At 37.5% G+C, this 24,650-nt stretch overlaps 1 protein-coding gene and 1 long non-coding RNA gene across 3 annotated transcripts in view; one reads left to right on the top strand and one right to left on the bottom strand.

The window, feature by feature from the left end:
- Window positions 1-4,679: 4,679 nt before the first annotated feature.
- The window catches only part of LOC106154189 (uncharacterized), a 20,529-nt gene continuing 558 nt past the window's right edge, over window positions 4,680-24,650 (bottom strand). Inside the window, exons 3-17 of one of the 2 annotated variants that reach the window (XM_086994568.1) lie at window positions 23,785-23,858; window positions 23,372-23,428; window positions 17,580-18,873; window positions 17,242-17,369; window positions 16,673-16,738; window positions 16,065-16,178; window positions 14,816-15,009; window positions 13,829-13,956; window positions 13,225-13,365; window positions 12,334-12,561; window positions 11,517-11,725; window positions 10,615-10,763; window positions 8,799-8,928; window positions 5,719-5,899; window positions 4,680-5,474 (exon numbers count right to left, since the gene is read on the bottom strand). In XM_086994568.1, coding sequence (XP_086850694.1) covers window positions 5,089-5,474; window positions 5,719-5,899; window positions 8,799-8,928; window positions 10,615-10,763; window positions 11,517-11,725; window positions 12,334-12,561; window positions 13,225-13,365; window positions 13,829-13,956; window positions 14,816-15,009; window positions 16,065-16,178; window positions 16,673-16,738; window positions 17,242-17,369; window positions 17,580-18,873; window positions 23,372-23,428; window positions 23,785-23,858 — 3,479 coding nt within the window. In that variant the 3' untranslated portion in view covers window positions 4,680-5,088. Of the gene's footprint in view, window positions 5,475-5,718; window positions 5,900-8,798; window positions 8,929-10,614; window positions 10,764-11,516; window positions 11,726-12,333; window positions 12,562-13,224; window positions 13,366-13,828; window positions 13,957-14,815; window positions 15,010-16,064; window positions 16,179-16,672; window positions 16,739-17,241; window positions 17,370-17,579; window positions 18,874-23,371; window positions 23,429-23,784; window positions 23,859-24,650 lie in introns of those variants that run through there. The other variant, XR_015330900.1, reaches the window with a different exon arrangement.
- On the top strand, window positions 6,160-7,475 carry LOC147760257 (uncharacterized). Its single transcript, XR_015330901.1, has 2 exons — window positions 6,160-6,660; window positions 7,006-7,475. It is a non-coding gene; the product is annotated as an uncharacterized LOC147760257 (long non-coding RNA).

Here is a 24,650-nt window from a genome sequence, read left to right as displayed (position 1 = left end):
AACGTGACCAGCTACGTGTTCAAGCCCATGGAAGTCCAAAGTCACCCCTTGAAAATGCCAACATCTGAAATTTTAATATTTCACAAAATAAAGCATTTCTTAAAGAAAAATAATCATATCAGGCTTGTTTTCGAAATCGACCGATATTTTACTTCTGTTGATCACTCCTGTAAGTTTGGAGACAGTAAATCAACCGTCACTCAACTTTGTGCAATCTGTATTGCATTACTGCTGAAAAAAAGCAAAAAAAAAAGCACAAATTTGGGAAAAATGGTCCAACCAAGCTGATTTTCATAACGTAAGGGATAATTATTTCCAACGGGTTTTCTTGTTTCTGAGATTTCTATTCAGAATTATTTTCGACAGATTTCCAAAAATGATAGATGTTATCGAAACACTTTAAGCCAAATAAGAATGAGCAATAATAGCAAATCTTAATTCAACGCAACATGGATCATGTAACTTTATGCCCTATGTATAATGTAAGCAAAGATAAGCCAACTCAAATTTTCGACTTGTTCGAGTTTTCAGGCGCCTTCGTGAGGCGACGAAATTCAATCTTTCGTGGTTGATAAAAACTTACTGATGAAAGCTCAGAAATGGAGTTACCTGAAATTCAGTTCAATCTGTGACATAATATACCAAGGTCAAAGTCGTTTCTGCGTCCTCAGATGACGCTTTGGACACATTTCCTTTTATGGCGATTCTTTTGCGCAGTAGGCGTCTCAAGGTCGTCTCATACTAGCTGTGATGAAACAATGGTATTGGACTACCCTGACTGCAGAGACGAAACTGCTTCTTAAGCCCTATTGGAAGGCGTCCGCTCTGCGTCCCGTAGTACGGACCCGTTTGAGAGTGAAGCAGGCCGATCATTGATAATTTATTCAGCAACCAAGGGATGCTTGTGCCTCCCTTTTACGACAACAGCGACGGCAGATTCATGGTTGCACAAAGGACGCAGAAAGGACGCCGTCCAGTGTAAATGGGTTATAGTAAAAAAAAAACGGAAAATATGACGTGGGCTCCAGGGTGCCGCCTAGGCCAATGATTGTTTTGATTCCCAAAATGTCGCAAATCTGCCGATAGTTGGAAAAATCTCATTCCCGTGAATTTAAGAGGAGACGAAGACCTGCTAATTTTTTTAATTTCCATAACATGACATCACACGTTGCACTTGACACAGTTTTCGGCCTAACGTGCAAGGTACCCTTGTCCTTGCTGAGGTAAACGTCCGATCAGACCCTCAGTTTACTTGCTCGCCATGATTACAGTAAAATATCCTCTATTTAATATCCTACTCCACAGTTCAAAGATCACCAGGTAATCAACCCTGTCATCTGACGTGGAATACCAGGCCCGCTAGCAATTTCAAAAAAGGAGGGGGGGGGGTCTTTTCCTGAAAAAGTTGTCCTTTTAACATGAAATCTTCGTGTACCTAAATATGATTTTACCCAGAGGGGAACTTTTTCCAGCAAAAGGGGGCCCTTTCGAACTGTTCTGGCCACGGGCCAAAATATTCCATATATTGTCTCTTTTCTACGTGTACCAGTAGGTCACTTACAGTAATTTCTCTCTAGCAATTTCTCTCTAGCACAGTGAGTCTGCAAATATGGATCAATGATATCTATAACTGAAAGCTAAACAAATAATAAAAAATCTCATTATCATCAGCATACCTCTGCCGTTCTTAGCTGCGAAAGAGACATGCAGCGCTTTCATGAAGAAGAATATTCAGAAGAATTGAGATATCTGCATGTGTTCTCCGAAGCCCATGGGTGTTGATTTCCTTCTTTTTCAAGACATAAGAAAGGGAATACAAATGGTTACGCGTTCGAATTCCTTGCTAGGCTTTTTTTAAGAAAAAGGAAGAGAGTCTGATTATATTTTATTATCCTAATAGTATTTTACAATTACAATTTACATTTTTTCAACATTGGAAGGTTTACTTTATCTGGCAATTCGACATTCCACTTTACAACTGTATTCTGTTGAGCATGTGGTTGATTTTACTATAAGCAAATAGTATTCATGTAAATAAAAATTATTATCATCAGCATTATCATTATGAATTACAGTGGTGACATATCTAAATATTCTGAGAAACTGATTTTTAATTTGACCCTCTCCCCTTTTCACTCCTACCTTTCGTCTAGAACTTGCCCTTGACTTTTTATCCTTCTTTGTTTATTTGCGTTTATGAACAAACAGCTACTGCTACTTTGAATAAACATAACTCACCAGTTGCAAAAACAACAAAGATTTCCAGAAATGATAACTGTTATCTTAATAATATTTTAGGTCTAGTTACCAAATGTTACTCCAAATAGAAGTGAGATCCCGTTTCCTTATTCAAATAGAACCAGGTGTTCAAGATTAATCTTAACACGAGTGAGAGGTGGAAATTTAACCGCTCATGTTGTCATCAGCCACGCTCACCACGCATTCACATCGTTATCAATTAGAAACGGCTTTTGTGTATTCATCATTCAACGTTTATCGTTTGACCTGTGCGGATATTCCACGGTAGTCGATCATTGTAAAGATGTTTTTTTTTTTTTTATGATATTAAAACCATGGCCCCATAGTGTTGGAAATTCTGGACATACTGATAAAAATCCATAGAAGTTCGATCGTGAAAGATCAGACAGTACTGGTATATAGCATGTCTGGGTTATAACGTATTAATACCACATCGTTGATATTTATGTAAATCATGTTGAATTTGACCAAAACGATGCCCATAGTTTTCGATAGTTTTTTTTTTTTTTTTTTTTTTTTTTTTTTTTTTTTTTTTTTGTGGCTGGTAGTTCATTCAAAGTCTTCATATCCATTCCTTTGGAGACGGCTGTGTAACGTGTATCTGTTAATCATTGTGTAATGAGCACTCGAAATCTTTGGATGAGAAGCTCAGAGCGGTGACAAGCATCATCCAATTACTTTATTAATTAATTTATGTGGTGATACTAACATTTAAACACACACTACATTTTGAATTAGGTCAAAATACTCAAAATCAATTGTCAAGGCCGTGGCACACAACATTTTCAAACAGAGGGTTACAAAGTGCAGAGGATTTCAAGCAAACTTAGGTTATCATACAAAGTCAGATGAATCCCGGACATTTAGTCCCAGTGCACAGTAAGCAATAATTTCTACCATACTGAGTGACATACAAGTAACAAGGGAAATGTAGTAGAAGGATTCATGTCATAAATATTTGTCGTGAATATTTTCATATTCTTCTGCGCCTTTAGAATTTAATGGCTGTGGTTGATGAAGAAATAGTGATACTCACAAACATACATTTGCTTCCACGCCTTATAAAAGCTCGACCTTCTGACTGCTCCACACATACTGTTGCGTCCACACCCGACTGTCCAACTGCCAAGTGAGCAGGAAGAAGAAGCGGGAAGACAGCACGATGAACGTTGTTATGCAAATGACAACAGGTACAGCTCATTTTAGGTGAGAGGTTGTTACTGAAACTGTTCACGAATGTTCAATAAACCCGGCGGAGATACCTTCATATGCTCAAAAACGTGCAAATATTCGATGTCACATACGATACTCAGGGGCGGATCCAGAGATATTTTCTGACAGTGTTTCATAATATATTTGTTGATCCATCCTCCATTTTTGACCGTCTTCCGACAGAAAAAATTAGATACCCGTCAATGTAAACTTGAAAATCTGACCGTCTTCCGGAAGACCCAAAAGACGGCCTAAATCTGCCCCTGATACTCAACAAGACCAGAAGTGTTTAACTGGGACTACAACACATTATTTTGTACAGGTGACATTCGTCCATATACTAACCCCAATACTCCAATGAACCCTAACCTGTACTAATCATATGGAGCCCGGACTTCCATTCCTAGGACTACCATTCCTGTTACACGTTTCCCCTATGTGAAAATTATTCTGAAAAATCAGCATCGGGGGGCTTTCTTTACATACACACAACAAAAAGAAATCGATAAGGTCAACTGCCATGCTACGATACATTTTTTGCTCAGTTAGGGAAATTGGCCTGCTGACTAAAAATTAAAGTTGCAGCATCAAGCCCACGTTCGCCATTCATGGAATCAGAAGTTTGGTTTTTAACGAGAACAAAGTCGCGAGACGTCAATGATGAACCTGAATGAATCACATCATTTTGAATTTCTCATAGTTTTATAACAACTTGTACCAGGTTTTCAACGGGTCTTTCATGTGATCAATCCCTTGATAAAACGTTATGGTTCATACGAATGCGTACATATAACAAGGACCGAATACAGTTTCTAGGTGTGTTCTAGTACGACTACTGAAAAACACGCTTGGACTCTTTATTCATGTTGTTGACTGAATTATTTACCAATCAGACTGTTAACAGGGGAGAATCCAGGATTCTTTGAAGGGGAGGGGGGGGGGGAGGAACGACAGCCCTCGGATGCGAAGCCGACCATCGCTCCCTGGGTGTGGGGTTTGGGGCCTGTCCATAGGCCTTGAAAATTTTCTGGTTTTCTGAAGAGCAAACAGTGCCCTTTGGTACGGGTTAGAACTATGAACTATGATCTAGTCAAAATTCTTATTTCAAGAGGGGAATATTGGTGTGACATATTTTTCAGGTTTTTAAAGCTACATCGGACGTCACGTTAATTAAGAAAATATCAAATAAAGCGCAACTCCTACCGTGCTAAGCATCATCTCTTCTACTTTTATTCAACATTTAAATGCTTCATACATAAGCCGATGAATTATCAAGAGAGTGTAACATTTTTCTAAAACTACTGTTACCAATTGTCCTTACGTCTGAAATAATGTTTGCAAGTTATTTTTTCCAGTGATTATTTTTTCGAATTCACATCTTACATATGAAAGTTGTTACATGTAATTCGATGCGTAATTTCCAAAAATCGTGGTCATTTCCAACGTTTCAGGAGTCAACCATTTACAATTTTTGCGCGGTGAAAGTAGCAAGTTTCTTCAAAATTCCAAAGAACCATTTCCTGTTGCTATATCCCACTTTTATCCTGTAATATTAAACAGTATTTCAAAATTTCCAAGAAAGAAGTTTTTTTTTTTCAAAACTTCCAAGAATCATTTTCAGGGTATATTCATCTCCACTTGAAAGGTATCAGGTTTCACCAACATATATTTATTGCTACAGTTTCCATGAAGTTCCAGAAACTTCACCAGGTCGGACCCCGTGAATTTTCTGCCCACTAGCACATAATTCATCTTGTTGTACTCCGTGCCACACGTTTTCAGGCCGTATTTCTGGCCGATCTGGATAACGGCTTTCTTTTCTTCGGCGGAGAACTCGATGCCAGGAAACACGATTTCGTCGATCGTGTTGCACTGTGCGTAAAACTCCAGCAGCTCCTCAAGTTTGCTGATCAAATCACTGGAGACGCGGTCGTAGATGGTGTTCCCCACGCCTCTCTTTGAAAAGGTGTTTGACGGAGCAACTTCGATTGCACTGGGCAAACCTGTAATGGATTTTGGAGTTTTAGTTTAGACAGATTGAAATCTATTGCCTTTATGACAGTGAATGTCCCGACAAAAGAGGAAATAAATAGAAATTTTGAAATCATTATAATTAGTGGAATCTAAAAATTTACATGCAGATCAGCTTGTTATAAGAACTGGTTCCAATTTTTAAAAAATTTTTGATATCTTAAATCTTTCCACCCACTCTCTCTCTCTCTCTCTCTCTCTCTCTCTCTCTCACACCTTTATTCTCGGAGGACCCGAGCCCTCCTCCCGTCCAGCCCATCTTGGCCATCATGTTCATGGCCGCACTGGAGCCACTCCTGGCGCCATCTGCTGGCACAGACTGAGGCATTGTGGGGACCCAGTTCAAGACGTCACTCCTCCTCAGCACACAGAGGTCGTTAGGGTTAGTGCTCTTGATCTACAACAATTGAGACAAGTTTTGTCTTTCAGATTCAGACTTATATATTTTGATCTGGCACATAACAGATAAATATCACTACTCCCAAAAGTTTGTTACGCACAAGGTCTGCTGTCATTTTTGCAGGCTAAATACAGTGAATTGTATCAGTGTGACGAAAAAAATGTGTAAGTCGTGGCAAGTAGATATGTGCTGGGTTTGACAGCAAAATGTGTTTGGTGTGACTGTACAAATGTGCTTGTTCTGCAGAAAAGGAGTCAATAGGGAATGTCCGGGATAGCCTATTTTGAACATCTGCGCAGCAGATGACGTCAAACGAGACCTGGATTGGAGCGAGATTTTACGAGAGGTGGGGTTAAAATCTGTCATTGAAACTTCTCTCGCGGTCGGGCACAAGTCTATGTTATAGGATTGCATTGAGTAAAATTTGGCGTTGTCATGTAATTTGAGATAGAGCAACGCAATGGCGAATTGCTAATGTTGTGTCGTAGGGTGCATTGCAGTTAAAGTTAAGCGAGAAAACCAGGAAAATGACCATGGATGACGGACACGACTGGCGAGAGAAGTGAAGTGAAGAAAGAGAAGTTGGGCTTGATTAGATTAAAAGGACTAAGTGCCGACATATTTAAAGTACAGATCAGGTCGCAGTATTTTGTAGAGAGAAAGGGACCAACTGCAGACAACTCGCACCCGGCACGTCACTGGCTCCATGTCATCACCGTATAGACCGTATCATCAACGGTCGAGGGGCATATTAATAAGTAAGTTTTGTGTGTAGTTTACAGGAAACCATGGTTTATTAATGTAATACAGCCCTAGTACTTGTGATTAATAGTCTTTTACGGTAACTATATCAGACAAATTTGCTTGTACCATTCCTATCTCCATATAACGTGTACCTGATTATGAAATACTGGTGAACCTTCCACACCTATTAAGCATACACAATGTTCAGTTGCATTTGTAACATTCCATGCCGGGTGGTCAGTTATGATAATTGCAAGTAAGGTAGAAATTAGAGTTGGTATTTTACAACAACGTTTACCACATAATGATAGGCCTATATATTTCAGAAAACTAAGTGAGTTATTTTTTATTTATTTTAGAGCATGACAGACACAGCACATGTTATTGAACCAGGCAAGAACTGTGAGAATCATGTGGTCAGGATAATCAGATGTTGAAGATTGCTCAGTGTATATTAATCTCTTATGTCCTTAGTTATTATGTTGTTTACTTAATTATATCAGGAGTCAATTAACAGATGGCATTTTTGTCTAGGTGTCACTTACAGTATCAGGCATTTTCTTTATTACTTTAAAATGAAATATTTGGTTTTATGAATATATATATATAGGCCTATGTATTGTACTGCACTAGTGATTTAATGAAGAAAATTATTTTTCTTGCTAGTATCATTGTTATGTTACTGTAGTGACTTTTTTAAATAACTATATGACACCTGTTTTTCATATCATTTACTCAGATCACAAATACAAGTTCGCCTGTGATGTGTTTATTTGTTGCATTTGTGTATAACTGTCAATAAAATGCAATGATTTTGTGAAAATTTCAACTTATATGTTGTCCATTTTAATACTTTCTTTTGTCATCTTTCCTGTCATTTAAGTCGGATCTGATCACAATGAAACTTACATTTTGTGAATGCTATCCATTAGTTTCTATAGCATCATTTTCATAAGTAAATAAATGAAGATAATTAACTTTATGATCAAACTCGAGCCTTTTGAATTAGTTACTATAAATTTAGTGAAATTAAAACAAAGATGCAGGCAAGTCTAATGTTCTGATATGCCATCCATCAGTAAATGAAATGTCAAATGATTTTATTTTACTTCTTTATAAATATAGTTTAATAGTAAAACATTTATAAAGAAAAATTAGTTGCAGTTATAAAGCTTTTGTTGTTCAAACGGACCTCATGAAATGACCAGTCAATGAAGGACAATCAAAAATGAACAATATCTTTAATATGTCTATTTTGCATCCACTGGCATGTTTAGACAAGCATCTCTTTAAAATCCCAAAGACAGTAATATAAATTGACAATTTAAAAATGAAAAAGATGGATAACAATATAATTGGAAGCTGCCGGGGCATCATCCGTCCGATTCTCATTCAATCCTAGCCACTTTCATCTAAAAGGCATGCGTATCAACGGGCATGGTAACTAATGTCATTTTCCTGTACCACAAGCATCTGGTGATGTAGCCTGTTTAACGCGACCTTTGCTGCGTAGTACGTCCTCCGGGCAAATTTTGCTTTGCAAGCGTCATCGGCTCTTAGCTTGGCAAATTCAACATGTCAGTTGTATGTACATATTATATCAAAACTTTTTCTTTATAAAGTGAAAAAAGAACAAGCCTGTAGCTAAAAATAATGTGTAAGTTCAGCTATTTTTCAAGTAAAGAAATCGCTGCTCTACTTCCTTGTGGTCTCCATATTTTAACCCCACCTCAAGGCAGATCTCGTAAAATCACGGGGAAACTTGGTCTTCTCGTTGAGAACCCGGACAGCCTCTATTGTTACAGTGAAAATGTGTTAGGAGAGACAGTGAAATATTTAAGACATGACAGTGGAAATGTGTTAGGAAGGACGGTAAAATATGTTAGATATGAAAGTAAAATTTGTTGGGTGGGATGAAATTGTGTTAAGTTTGACAGTAAAATGTGTTGGGTGTGAAAGTGAAATTGCATTAAGAGAGACAGTCAAATGTGTTGGGTGTGACAGTGGAAATGTGTTAGGAGAGACGGTAAAATGTGTTGGGTGTGAAAGTGGAAATGTGTAAGGAGAGACAGTAAAATGTGTTGGGTGTGAAAGTGGAATTGTGTTAGGTGAGACAGTGAAATGTGTTGGATGTGACAGTAACACAACTCACCATGATAGTCCAGTTGTTCTTGTACAGATACTCCAGGGCTTCAAAACAAGCCTTCTGCTTGGCATGTGCCTTGACCAGGTTTTCAGCATAGCCCATTTTCCTTCCCTCTATATAACATGTACACTTGTACCTGGGAATAAATTTAAGTAAATAAAAATGAATGGTGTAGTATACATTTTAAAATCATCCTTTACTAAATAAATTTAAAATAGATGTCTTCAGAGACCCAACACTGGATGGTTTTTCCAGCCAAGTATGAAATGACATCTCACTTCTATGAAACAATGACAGCACATCGGCATGAATATTAAAAAAAAAATTTTTTTTGTAACATTAGACTTCCCAGTTCATGACACGTTTGGTGTCATTCTGTTTGACATTAGACAGTATACTTCTTCTCCGTGTTTTTACATCATCTGCTATTGGTTCCACAGTTGTGGTGATTATGTCACACCATCTTTATGTTAAAAAAAAAAATAAATAAATAAATAAATAAAAAAAAAAAAAAAAAACATCACATGACAATTGCTCAGTAAATCCCATCATCATGAATTGATGAGATTTCTCCCCTGGCCAAAAAATGGATTATTAACGAAATATTTATAACTGAACGTTAGTTTTTTTCTTGCCAGAAAGTACACTGTTGTTAGTTTCTGAAAAAGATAAATATTAAAAAAGTGAAACATTAGCAAATATTTGTGTTTGGTTTTTCCCCTCGACATTGGATAATGTACACTAATTTTTTTAATGTACTTCCTTTTTTTTACCTATGACTAGCAATCATGGGGGTTATTTCCAAATGACTTCTGTTTGGAAATAAAATTAGAGCTAGAACCTGGAAAACAATTTAAGGGCATGTGAACTTCTTTCAAGAAAGAGACACAAATCACATCCATAAAAGCTGTAGTAAAAGATCCCCCACCTCTCCCAAAAACTGATAAACAAAAATTATGGTTTAACGTGTCGTTCTTGAAGAGGGTCCAGCTGCCATTTAGAAGAAAAATGCAGTGTGATAGTTAACGCACAACATCGAGAAAGTGGCGCCACCTTTATCATGTCTCAGCACAAAATGAACTTGTATCATCAATATCACAGTGAATCTAATTTTTTTCGGTGGAATGACCTACCCACGACCCCCTGCTGTGAAGGAAACTAGTGAAGACACAGGTACTGTACTGTTTGGTCTTTAAGAACAGACCCCAATGTCTTTGCTGTTTTTCACATACCCAAAAAGACAAAACCAAAGTGTCACAACTATCACAATTAGTCACAGCCAACACACTACTTACACCTTGCCTGTCTGGGCAGTGGCAGTACTGTGAAGTACAGCCTGTTGGAGCACTATACCAATACTCAAGACACTTAGCAACCAGACAATCACGAAAGGAGCATCTCAACTCTCACACTTAATAGTTAGAATTATCACACACAGAGTCTCCACTATCACATCCACATGGTCACAACTGTTACACCCAAATATACCCAACTATCACAATGACAGTCACTACTATCGCAATTCAATGGTCGTAATTCCCACCTCAAGACTGTCACAATTATCACACCCAGACAGTCTCAACTATCACAATTAAAGTCTCAACTCTCACACTCTAAAAGTCTACAAACACTTATATGACAATCACTACTATCGCAATTCAATGGTCGTAACTCCCACCTCAAGACTGTCACAATTATCACACCCAGACAGTCTCAACTATCACAATAAAAGCCTCAACTGTCACACTCTAAAAGTCTACAAACACTTATATGACAGCCACTACTATCGCAATTCAACGGTCATACCAATCACACTACTCACATGTTGACGAACTCGGGTGGTGGCGGTACCGTGGACGTGACTGGCTGTTGTGGTGTTTGTTGATACCCCCACTTGCTAGTGGGAGCATAAGAGGATTGAGAGGACCCGCCATCTGCAGCGCGCTTCCACTTGAAGTCTTGCCAACCAGTCTAAAAATATTTTATAAACAAATTCATCGAAGAATTTCATGGCACACAATCAGAGTAAGGCCTTTATGAATCAAAATAAATAAATAAATAAATAAATAATAATAAAAATAATAATAAATAAATAAAATAATAATAATAATAATAAACAAATACATAATTATTGGAAACTTCAACGGTTGGACAAATACGATAACAAAAGACTGACTGATCAATATGGTCAAAGCAATATACCCCACTTCTTCAAATGGGGGCATAAAAATACAATCCTTAACCCTAATTTTTCAGTTCTAACTACTCTCTCTACTCTCATAGCAGGGAAAAAGAATGGTAAACTTAACTCATGATGTTTTATCGGAGCTCTTATGATGCAAATTTACAGGAAAAGTAAGAAAACAGGACAACAATGCAGGGAAATAAGCATACAAGGGGGGGACTAAAAAGGGAAGAAAAAATTTACAATAAATATTGTATGCTAAGTTCACTTTTTAATGATTTTTAAGCACCTCGTACCACATAAACTAGCTAAGGAAAAAAATAAAACATGATACAAATATGAAAGTTGATAAAACAGGAAAATCTACATCTCTCCCCCCATCTAATGTTAAAACATCGACTAACACACTCTTCTTTATCACAACATTCACAAAAAGAAAAATTTTAATAAAAATAATGTTAATTGTTACAACAATAATTTTTCTACTCTTATAATAATAATAATAATAATAATAATAATTCCTTTAAAACCAAACTCACCATGCCAGCCTCCTGCATCTGGCGATGTCTTTCCCTTGCTTTCAACTTCTCTTGTTCTGCGTGCCATGGAAACTCTTTCTCGTATTTCTTATAAGCCGCAGACATCTCGTGCCATTTTTTCTCCCACTCGGCTTTGTCGTGCACCCATTGGTGCCAGATAGGGGTGTTGTACATCTGGGGTGGGGGCTGGGGGGGTGGGGGCATCTCATCTGAAAAATGGCCAAGGCTGGGTTTATATTTTACATAATATTATTGACCGCATTCAAAAGAGTGGACTAACTAGTCTGCGAGTCAAATATGGCGACCCACTAAAAAGTTTGCTGTCTAATCTGATAATAGACACTGAATAGATATCCTGTGGGGAAGTATTTAAGTGGGTCAGCAATATTTGACCCTCTGACTAAATGGGGCCATAGCCTGTTCCACAAATGACTTTAGCCCGAAAAATTGGTCTCATATTTGAGACCCAAATCTCAGTCTTTTTTGGCCCCCCAAAAAATTGGTGGTAAATTTATAAAATATAGTAGTATATACAACATCTTTATTCCACTGATAAAAAATAGGCTTCTCTATGTCAAGAGCATTGCAAAAATATAAATAAATAAATAAATAAATAAATAAATAAATAAATGAAAAACAATCATTTTTAAAGAAGTCGCAGACTACAAAATCATGTGATTTAGGTCTTTTTGCTGAAAAACATCCCTCCTTGTGTGTAAGAAACACATTTAACCTCTTAAACAATCTATTATTTTTTGCCTCATTTTCTATTATTTTCAATTAAAAAATTGTCTCGGCCCAAAATAACCAATCTCACCTAGCTTCGGCTTTTTTGGTACCAAACTAGGTCCCACAGGTGGCGCCACCTTCTCCACTTCGTACTCAAACTCCAACAAACAATGGCTGAAGTCGGCACTCTGCTTCAAGATGGCGGCGGGTCCTTCGCCAAGATCTACATTTAGCTCTTGTTTCCTGTACAAGACAAAGTCCTCGAGGGGTTTTCGTATGCTCCAGCCCTTGTTGATTGGATGGTTAGGAATGCTGCCTTGAAAACATATTTTAATGGCCATTATTAAAGATGCATACAAAGTCAAATTTTTGTCACAAAAACCAAACAAATGCCAGCATATAGTTTCAAGTAGTATAACTAAGAGAATCACCAAAAGGCATTGTTTAATTTTACCCGAAAATGATGTTTGAATGGATTTTTCTGCTAGCATTCTATGCTGTATGTCAATGGGGCAGAAAAGTAGGTCATGCAAGTAGGTTAAATTTCCAACCAAAAATTTAAAGAAAGGAGCAGTCTAAAGCTATTTTATGGCTGATTGAGTGATCTATTCCGTTTATCCCTTGGCATGTCAAATTTATTTGAGTCGTATAAGAAACTAGTAGAGTTGGTTTACATATGTTACTGGGAATCCACACTCCACCGATGCTCGGTTTGTATGCACCTTTCATAGGAACATAATTCTGTTTTTATTTCTTCCTTTCCCCTCCCCCCCCCCCTTAAAAAAATTACTTCTTACCCTCTCTTATTCTATTGAAACAGATTTTAACAGCAATTGTTACCATTTATATAAGTGCTATAATTCATTTAATACCAATTTCAAACATAAATATAACTACAATAATAACCAACTTGAAGGAGCTCACTATTATTCTCTAAATATATTGTTCAGTCTTGGTCATCTAACACAGTGTGACCTACCTGCATTGGACTCTCTGGTCAGTCCTTGACCAGGACACTCAAGCTCCATCCCGTTTTTCTGCATGTCAGCTGCAGACGGCAGTCCGCGCTTGTTCTTTTGTACGAGTTTTTGAACATCTTCCTCTTTCAGGTGAGCCAATGCTGGTGGAAAAGTCAAAGAGATCGATCTTATGAATGAGCAAATATCTTTTTTTTTAGCTTGGTGGTTTTACTACAAAGTGACAATGTTAATTATTGAACGCAAGATGAAAATTTTCTCTTCCACTGTTAGCCTCAGGGATGAGACGGCTGTTTAGTGAAAAATGAGAAGTGTTCAAATTTACTCGTGGAGCACATTCACTATCGTGGACTAACAGATCCATGGATAAAATATGGCCGACCCACTTGAATGTCTGTTTTGTAATCCCATGGGTAATCTGTTCAGTGTTTAATCGGGAAGTAAGCAACAAGCTTTTAAGTAAGTCGCCAATTCTCTGAGATGCAGTGGATTGCATTAAACTAGATCCAGTTTTTCACCTACCAACTTTATAGACCTGATGCCTGGCATGCTTTTTTCACCTACCAACTTTATAGACCTGATGCCTGGCATGCTTTTTTCACCTACCAACTTTATAGACCTGATGCCTGGCATGCTTTTTCTGGTTACCCCACGCTTCAGCAACCTTCAAATTATCCAGGTACATCATGCACTTAAATCTCTTCTTCCCACCAAATTCTATTCTTTGGTACACTCTGGAGAAACAAAAAAAATTACTAGTACATGTGAAATAGGAAAAATGCAAGCATTTTTAAGTTAATTTAACATTCAAAAATAAAAAAAGTGTAAGTGTGTGTGTTTTTGTGTGAAATCCCCTTTTCAAAGGGCAGCGTCCTTTGTGCGACCATGAAAATGGCATTGTTGTGATCGTAGAAGAGAGGCACAAGCTTTGGTTGCAGAATAAATGGTCATTTTTTTTTTTACTCTCAGACTTGTACTACTCTAGGCAGAGAAAGGACATCATCCAGTGAAAAGAGGGCTTAAGTGTGTGTTTTTCTGTGAGAGTCAGTGTCCCTTATGGCCTTAAAAGGCTGCATTCAGAACAGTAGACTTACTACTCCAAGGGTCAAAAATGACAACCCACTAAAAAGCTTGCTATCTATTCAGCTAAAAAAAACCGAATAGATTCCCCATTGGGAAGTATTCAAGTGGGCCGGCCATATTTGACCCTCAGACTACTAAGTACACTCTTCTGAATGCGGCCTAAGTTGAAAAGTATTGGACACCTTTGGTGGAAGGGTAACAGAACTCCCCCATCCCCTAGAAGAAAGGTTTTTTTTTATTTGAATGGTTATCCACCCTCCATGCCAATGCTTCCCATGCACCTCTATGCCGTAATCCTCCTCCTCCTCCTCCTCATCATCATGATGATTATCATGATCAACCCCTCTTTATTCAGTAGCCTGTCAGATCATTTCCCTTTTTTGTAATAGCAAGTTTATTTTATCTAAATGCATTTATATTTTTTAATATTTTTTGGGGAAAACTGGACTTGGGTCAGTTAATATTGGTTCAGCCCAGTAGATCAGTGATCACTGGGGTCATTTCCCTCACCTGTAAATATCCAGCTTCACCTCCTCGCTCTTGGAAGCACAGTTAATGGTGTCTATGACTGAGCTGCGATGGGGCTGCGTACGCAGGATGTGCATCATGGCCTTGACCTTCCGGGTCAGCTGATCCATGGGCATGTGACCCTGTTTGTCCGTGTTCCATTTTTCGCGTTTTTCTTTTTTCTCTTCTGGTGCATTCTAATGGGAATTTGCAATTCAAATTCATTAGTTGTAAATATATTAAAATATTATTTCCTCTATACACAACATTTATGTAAATAAAGATGTTATCTAAACAGTAGACTCTTACTTAATAATTAATTCAATGGTGTGTGTGTGTGTGTGTGTATGTGTTAAAAGTAAAAGTGTTTTTCCTGTACGAGTATATATTATTTATAATAAAAAGAAAAAATGAACACCAGCTTTTTTGCCTCGACCGGTTTCATTCTTTCTTCAGGTTTTTTTTTGTTTATTTGTTACTAGGTGATGTCATAAAGGCTAAAATGTGACGTCTGTAACAATGGGTGTTTAATTGTTGCTTTTACCAATGCTTTTATCTATTCAATGTAGGTTTATACTTATTAATGAATAGATTTTCTTTCATTTCTCTTTCTGTTTGGGTTGTTTCCCTAGTGAATTTATAAAATGGGAATACTGTAAAGTCCTTGTTTTTGTTCATAGAGCATTCCCTAATGTGCCCCCTCACAGACGTGCACTGATATTTAGGTTGTCTTATTTGTTGTCTGTATTCTATGTCGGAGAGTGTCTCCACCTAGTAACAAATAAACAAAAACCCCCAAAGAAAGAATGAAACCGGTCAGGGCAAGAAAGCTGTTCTTTTTTTCTTTTTATTATATATATATATATATATATATATATATATTGTGTTTGCAACTGTTCTAAAGATGCATTTTCTGTGTCATATTGCAAATCCTGCAAAGCTAATTATCTTTCTCACAAGTATTTGCACACTGTGCATAAGAATGTATGTGTCTCAGGGGCAGATTCAGGATTATTTGAAGGGGGAGGGGTCCAGTTTTTTTTTTTTTTTTTAGGAATGACAGGCTTTAAATAGAAAGCTGGCCCCCCCTCTTTGGTGAGGTTCAGGTCGCTGAAGGGCCTAGGAACATTTCCGTGTTTTTGGGGACAAATGGCGCCATTTAGTACAGCTGCGAATTGTTTCTTGGTTTGGTTCATTTCTGAATGGTCATTTTGTGTTTATGTATGCGTGCGTGGCCAACTTTCATCCTCACCTTCTCATAGAAACCTTGCTTCATGGTTTGGACCATGTCTGAGTGGTCATTTTGGTATTTTATCACGTCCAGCATGGACGGTGGCTCTTGACCATCATCCAAAGTCAGCATCACCTGGAAAATATTTACACAGACGTCAGTCCCCATTATGACTCCTTTTTTTTTTAAAGTGAGAAGATTCATTTTATCATATCTGGGAACATTTCTCCTAAAAGAACTTTAAAAGTTGGCCATTGCCCTCAGAATAAAAAATTTAAATCTACATCAGTGTAAGATAAATCCATGGTAGGTCAATTGAAATTGTAAGGGCTGGTCTGAAATATTAGCTAGTGTATGTTTTCTAATTATAAAACATTTACTTTTCTTTCTGTTCTGTTATTCTTTTTTCTTTTTGAAAAATCATGGTTAATTCTTCAGACCAATATATACATGGAAATTAACTAATTATCTATCAATGAACAAGGTAAGTTTTAAGTATTAAAGTTAAGACCAATTTTTGGACAAATTATATAAGTTCTTTACAGAAACCTGCCACCAAAAGCTTTCTGAATGTCTCTAAATGACCCATAGTTTTTCCATGTCATTTTCACACAAAGGGTGAAAGTTACCTGTTGCTTCTTCAGCGCCAGCATTTGTTCTTCCAAATTCATCGGCTGATCCTGTAACTTCCTGACCTGAAAGAAAACAAATATGATAAAAATATTAATAAAATGTAAAGATCATACTAATTATGCCACAGTATACTAACAGGCATCATCAGGAATTAACACAAGGATGAAGTGATGGGTTATTATGAGCCCATTTAGAATAGAACCTTTCGTCAATTCAAAATGAACTTGACTTAGACTAATCTCATCTTGTGAATCATTAAAAAAATCATTATAAAGTCCAAAACTGACTACAAGAAAAATGTTGTTTTGAATGGAAAGAACCATATACCATGGCCATGAGGAATTGAGTTACAGGGAGTCCATAATGTGAATCTGTACTTTGGTCATCCATTTTCAAGGACTCCATCCCAAAATGCAAGCAAGCCCAACCAACCAATCCAAAAATTTTTGTAAGCCGTCCAGTCATCTTTGGAAATAAAGGCCATCTTTTGAGCCTTATGTCTATCCAAATGACAGCTAGATGGCTCTTTGTGGAAAGCCTTGACCAGGACAAAATCACCACTTACTTGTGAAGCATCTCTGTACCGAATCTCATGTCTCTTCTTTTCCGCCAACATAACAAATGGCTCCTCAGGGGATACTTCTCCCCTGAACAACTGTTCCATATACTTCCTCTGGTCATCCAACATGAAATCTGGAGGGTTGTATTATGGACAATAGGTTTACAGACGTTAACAGATAATAATTTTATTAAGGGTTTTTGACAGATTAATAATGGAATGGATTTGGACTTTGTAATAAAGAAAAGATTGCAACAGTTGATATACAAGAAAATTTCAAAGAAAACATTGTGCTATTATAATATTAAGGTCTAAAGTGCCCTGTAAGTCTTCTCAGGTCTCACCTTTTTTGGTCTTCTGCCTTGCATAAACCGGCACGCGTACTTCCACCTCCACCGTCTCCACCCCCGCGTCTGCCTCGCCACTGAATAATCTGTCCATCAAAGCTTTCTGTTCATCAAGAGCACACTGCTTTTCTCCTTTCAAACCTATGCCTTTCTTGGACTTTGCCCTCTTATTTTCAGACTTCTCAGCCTTTGAGTCTGATTTTGTGTCCTGATTACCAGACTGTTCACCACGCTTCTCTGCTTCATTGGTTTCCATCACCTCCGAGTCTTTCTCCCCTGATTTTGATTGTTCTGCTTTAGAGTCAAGTTTTGCTTCGTCGGGTTTTTCATACTCAACACCCTCAGCGCACTCTATATTTCCATCTTCGACCTCGCAAACCTCCATGTCTTCTTCATCATTAGCGTTGCTTCCATCAGCGCTCCCATCTCCTGTCTCGTCCTTTGTCTCCCTTTTTTTCTCCCTCTTCGGCCTTGACCTCTTTCCCGTACTTTCCGAGGCGGGCAGGGACTGGAGGTCCATGTCAAGAGGTGGCGGGATACAAACGCCGCGCCCCTCTTGTTGCCATCGCCACGGTAAATGCATGGGCACCTTCCTGGGCAAATTAATCGTCAGATCCAAGAGGGCTGGCACCTTTTTCGGCTCCTTTTCTTTCCCGTCTTCATCCAGGTCGATATCCTCAGAAAACGACTCTTCTTTTTTATCTGGGTTCACAATGATCAGGCCATCTGTTGAAGTTCCCGCCAAGACAGGCACGGAATTTGCGGGGTCTGATAAATCAGGTAACGCGGGCGTGTACCCTAAACCCTGCCCAGGAAAGGATGGCAGACTGGGCGGAGGAACTGATAGAAACGATGGTGTGATAAACCCCGGCGGTGGTTTGTCAAAGTTTGTCCACAGGATCCCATTGTTTTCTTTGCTTGGGACAAAAGACTGCTGTTGAACCTTTTGGGTCTTTAGGTGTTCCTTAAATTGCTCCATGGGGTTTGCATAATCTATGACACTTTTCTCTCCCCCTGTGGGTGTGGCCAATGGGAACGGGGGCGGGGGTGGTGGCATCAAAGTGCTATCAGCCACAGGATTGGTTTGAACTTGACCTTGAATTAAAGATGGTGGTGGAAAAGGAGGAACTGGCACTTCTCCAGCCTTCATTCTCTGAAGAGCACTGCGAACTGGATCCTGGTCACCTGCATATCCTCCAGTGTATGTGCCGAAGTTGTAGTTGGCATAGCACGCTGCGTCTGCGCCATCCTGTGTTGCGGCATTGCCACCCATTAGTGCCTGTTTCTTTTGCTGGAAGGGCAATGAAATGTTTCAGGTATCATTGTTTAACCTGATTAACATAAGACCTCATTGATTTAAAGCCAGTCTACTTGTGTTTTCAAAATAATGAGTTGACCAAACAGAGATGTTTTAATATTTGATGTATTTTTCACATCTTGTATATCAAAAGAAAACTTACATGGGGATAAATTCCTTAGTATTTCTAAATTCATGAAACTTGGGGGGGGGGGGGGGGGGGGGCTGCAAAATAGAAGTTAACCCCCCCCCCTTCAAATCATCATAGAGGTTAAAGGGATAATAACTCTTCGTATTAGATCTATATATTCACAATAAAAACCTTGTGAACTAGAGGATCAGAGAGGCGATACCGCCTCCGAATATTGTACCACCAGCTGGAGCAAGCGCATTCGTATAGACCCCCACATACACAAAGTAAGGGACACAGCCACCAGTCTTGTGCTTGACAAGCTGTAAAAATGCAATCAACAAGAATTTTCAAAATATGCAAAAAATATATATAATTTAAAATGGTACAATCAAAGTTAATTCATCGTAAGGTAGGTCAAAGGTCAATTTCAAGGTCACAGTAAATTGCCAGTATATGACTTCCTTTTCAAGTTTAATAGTAACTATGGACCTATCTCTGCCAGTTTTGGAGATAAAAGGGAATCAAAATTTGCAAAGTTCAGTTCATGGTGAAAAGTAGGTCAAAGGTCAATTTCAAGGTCACAGTAAGATTGCCAGTATATGACTTCCTATTCAACTTCAATAGTAACTATGGACCTATCTCTGCCAGTTTTGGAGATAAAATAGAAGCAAAATTTACATAGTTCAGTTCATGTTGAAAAGTAGGTCAAAGGTCAATTTCAAGGTCACAGTAAGATTGCCAGTATATGACTTCCTATTCAACTTCAATAGTAACTATGGACCTATCTCTGCCAGTTTTGGAGATATAAGGGACTAAATGTTATAATTTTGGAGTTACCATAATGTGCCATAAATTTCCTATAGAAAAAATTAATTTAAATAAAGAAAAGGTAATTTTGGTCAAAATTCTTGAAATGGGAAGTGTCTTGAAGTTCGAGATGTTCAAATTTGATGATATAATGTCATTTTTGACCATGAGTTGTCTGCTTTGCCAAGCCTTATGTTTTATTTTTCTGGAGTTCAAAATTTATTATCCATTACCGTACTGCGCATTTTGCTTTCACCACCAATATATACTTTTTGATACAGCGTAACTTTGGAGATAGAAGGGAAGCAAAATTTGCAAGTTCAGTTCATGGTGGAAAGTAGGTCAAAGGTCAATTTTAAGGTCACATTTAGATTGCCAGTATATGACTTCCTATTCAACTTCAATAGTAACTATGGACCTATCTCTGCCAGTTTTGGAGATAAAAGGGAAGCAAAATTTACAAAGTTCAGTTTATGGTGAAAAGTAGGTCAAAGGTCAATTTTAAGGACACAGTAAGATTGCCAGTATATGACTTCCTATTCAACTTCAATAGTAACTATGGATATATCTCTGCCAGTTTTGGAGATAAAAGGGAAGCAAAATTTGCAAAGTTCAGTTCATAGTGAAAAGTAGGTCAAAGATCAATTTAAAGATCACAGTAAGATTGCCAGTATATGACTTCCTATTCAACTTCAATAGTAACTATGGACCTATCTCTGCCAGTTTTGGAGATATAAGGGACTAAATGTTATAATTTTGGAGTTACCATAATGTGCCATAAATTTCCTACAGAAAAAAATAATTAAAATAAAGAAAAGGTCATTTTGGTCAAAATTCTTGAAATGGGAGGTGCTCTGAAGTTCGAGATGTTCAAATTTGATGAAATAATGTTATTTTTTTTTTTTTTGACCACAAGTTGTCTGCTTCCCCAAGCCTTATGTTTTATTTTTCTGGAGTTCAAAATTTATTATCCATTACCGTACTGCACATTTTGCTTTCACCACCAATATGTACTTTTTGATACAGCGTAACTTTGGAGATAAAAGGGAAGCAAAATTTGCAAAGTTCAGTTCATGGTGAAAAGTAGGTAAAAGGTCAATTTTAAGGTCACATTTAGATTGCCAGTTTATGACTTCCTATTCAAGTTCTATAGTAATTATGGACCTATCTCAGCCAGTGCTGGAGAAAAAAGGGAAGCAAAATTTGCAAAGTTCAGTTCATGGTGAAAAGTAGGTCAAAGGTCAATTTCAAGGTCACAGTAAGATTGCCAGTATATGACTTCCTATTCAACTTCAATGGTAACTATCAACATATCTCTGCCAGTTTTGGAAATAAAAGGGAATCAAAATTTGCAAAGTTCAGTTCATGGTGAAAAGTAGGTCAAAGGTCAATTTCAAGGTCACAGTAAGATTGCCAGTATATGACTTCCTATTCAAGTTCAATAGTAACCATGGACATATCTCTGCCAGGTTTGGAGATAAAAGGGAAGCAAAATTTACAAAGTTCAGTTCATGGTGAAAAGTAGGTCAAAGGTCAATTTCAAGGTCACAGTAAGATTGCCAGTATATGACTTCCTATTCAAGTTCAATAGTAACTATGGACCTATCTCTGCCAGTTTTGGAGATAAAAGGGAAGCAAAATTTGCAAAGTTCAGTTCATGGTGAATAGTAGGTCAAAGGTCAATTTCAAGGTCACATTTAGATTGCCAGTATATGACTTCCTATTCAAGTTCAATAGTAACTATGGACCTATCTCTGCCAGTTTTGGAGATAAAAGGGAAGCAAAATTTGCAAAGTTCAGTTCATGGTGAAAAGTAGGTCAAAGGTCAATTTTAAGGACACATTTAGATTGCCAGTATATGACTTCCTATTCAAGTTCAATAGTAACTATGGACATATCTCTGCCAGTCTTGTAGATAAAAGGGAAGCAAAATTTGCAAAGTTCAGTTCATAGTGAAAAGTAGGTCAAAGGTCAATTTCAAGGTCACAGTAAGATTGCCAGTATATGACTTCCTATTCAACTTCAATAGTAACTATGGACCTATCTCTGCCAGTTTTGGAGATATAAGGGACTAAATGTTATAATTTTGGAGTTACCATAATGTGCCATAAATTTCCTACAGAAAAAAATTAATTAAAATAAATAAAAGGTAATTTTGGTCAAAATTCTTGAAATGGGAGGTGCTCTGAAGTTCCAGAAGTTCAAATTTGATGAAATAATGTTATTTTTGACCATGAGTTGTCTGCTTTGCCAAGCCTTATATATATTTTTTTCTGGAGTTCAAAATTTATTATCCATTACCGTACTGCACATTTTGCTTTCACCACCAATATGTACTTTTTGATACAGCATAACTCAAAAACCGTATGGAATACAAAAAAACGGAGACCACCTCCAGTGTTGGGCTTTACATGCTCTACAAAATGCAAAAAAGAATGGGTCTCTAGCATTAACGGTTCCCGAATTAGAGACAGTTTTCAGTTTCAGTATCTTATGGCCGCTACTCCCGTGAAAATGCACCGATTGACCCCAAATTCACGGAGATGAAAGATGACCTGAAGGGTAACAAGTTCCAATAATATTTTTGGTTAAGTCTGTGTGGTGTCTGAATAACAGGGCAAATATTTTTTTTTTCGTAAAAAAATTAATTTTTTTGAAAATTTTGGCCCGTTTGACCTTGAAATAAAGGTCAAAGGTCAAATCCAAGGGCATATTTGAAATCTACACATATGACTTTTGGAAAGCCGTCTGTAGAAATTTTTCCCATAATTCCTTCCGTAGGGTAGATAATTAGCATTTAATTTTGCCATTTTTAGACAAGGGTGCATTGCAATGAGTGCCACACCTAGACCCCAATACCGACAAAGCCCAAATTTTACGTGGAACGAGTTGAGATTATAGGTGACCTAAATCCAAGAGATGGGTACGGGGGCCCTTACCGTCTAGGAGGAGAAGCGGTAACGGTAGCCGTCCGGCGGAGCCGGCGGAGCCGGCGGAGCCGGCGGAGCCGGCGGAGCCGGCGGAACGATCCGGACGGGACCGAAACCATGTGTACCGCCAGCGCTAACGCTGGTGGTACAATAACTCATAGAAATATAATATATTGTTTACCACAAAAACAGCAGTTATAGCTTTTATTCTGATATTTGAACTTGTCTTTAGACCACGTGACCTCCATTGATGCCTAAACTCTGTTAAAATCTCTTAAGAGATTTTAACAAAAAACTAAACTTTTTAGAAAAAAACCAGGGACTAACTTTGAATGTAAAAATGGATTCATTAACCATTGGTAAGTATGGGAAAATTGTTGTTTACTCCAGGAAAATTCATTTTTTGGCCGAAACGAAGAGTTATTATTGCTTTAACTTCTATTTTGCAGCCCCCCCCCCTCAAATCATCATAGAGTGCTTTCTGAATGGACGATCTGTGGAGTGACTTCTCTGAAAGTATAAGCAGTGTCGGTGTTCATAATGGAATGGTTTATGTCCACACTTGCCAAAATTGTTCTCTTGGGCTGAAAGAAACATTTTAACTTCCGCTTTGAGTCCTCACCTTTTCTCGTTCCGTTGCTGCAGCAAGGGCTGCCAGGGCTGCTTCTTGGCGCTTTTTCTATAACAGAAGAAAAGATATTGCCAGTAAATTCTCTGCAAATCTTTACTAATATTAACCTGGGAAAAATTATCCTACTAAAAGTTAATCTTGAACTATAACCCAGAGTATAAAATTACACTTTATATTAGGACTTAAAGAGTAGTAAAAAAAATTCAAGTAATGAGTGCATTCTTTATTACATTTTGTTTATGTCAAGACATGGTAAAATATGAAGTGATACACTGCTTATTTCATTTCTATTTTTGAGTATAGATGTTTAAATTAAAATGTTTTGTGGACAATTGTTTGAAGACATTGGAAAATTTTGTTATTTTTATTTCACATTAACCACATGAAAAAAAAAATGTAATCACCTTTTCTTCTTCTTTTCTTTGTGCCTCCATTTTTGCCATCATCTCATTTCTTTTGGCCCAAGTTTCCTCCATTTCTACAATTAAATGAAAATTACAGTAATTATTTACAACAAAAAGTTTGATGGTGCATCTAAAATATTTACTTAATATGATAATTTTTTTTCTAAACATTTAAAAACTGATGAGAGATGAGTGGACATTTGACTAAAACAACTAGCTTATAACCTTAAACAGGTTCTAAATTCTGAGGCAATGGTAAAAATAAACTAGTAATTGTGAATATAAATTATGTGTTATAATTTTAACATCTTTGCAGCTCTGACAGACGTGAACAAACATTTAGAATTACAACTGTTTCACCCACTTCCTAACTGCAAAGATATATATATAAGCAAGTTATTTTGTGTCATTTTGTGTCAATTCAATTTTTAGCACGTTAAAATAAGTTTTAAGCATTTTTGAGATCACAAAGGCCATACATTTTCACGACCAAAGTTAAACTGCAGACTAAGAGCTCCACAGATTAAATATGACAAACTGCATTGAAAACTTGCTGTGCCATCCCCACAGTTGATCTATTCAGTGCCTATTGTGGGATTATACAGCATGTATTCAAGTGGGCCATATTTTGTCCGCAGATCTGTTACTGTTAGTCCACCGATCATCTGAATGCTGGCTCAGGAACCATTCCTAAGCTTACTCTATTTTATTGTCTCTATGGGGGTATATGGGGACTTTACGACATATGGTTTGAATACTTTGACCACTTTTGATAGGGCTTTTTTTGCATTGTATTAGATTAATGTGGCAGTCTAAGGTTGTTCTAGGTGGTTTTAAAACCATTTGGGATTTTACGACAGTCATTT

This window comes from Lingula anatina, chromosome 8, assembly GCF_051362555.1.
Source record: "Lingula anatina isolate TDL-2025a chromosome 8, LinAna3.0, whole genome shotgun sequence".
In the NCBI taxonomy this organism is placed as follows: domain Eukaryota; kingdom Metazoa; phylum Brachiopoda; class Lingulata; order Lingulida; family Lingulidae; genus Lingula; species Lingula anatina.
Note: the sequence above shows the minus strand (reverse complement) of the source record. Positions and strands in the feature narration are given on the sequence as shown.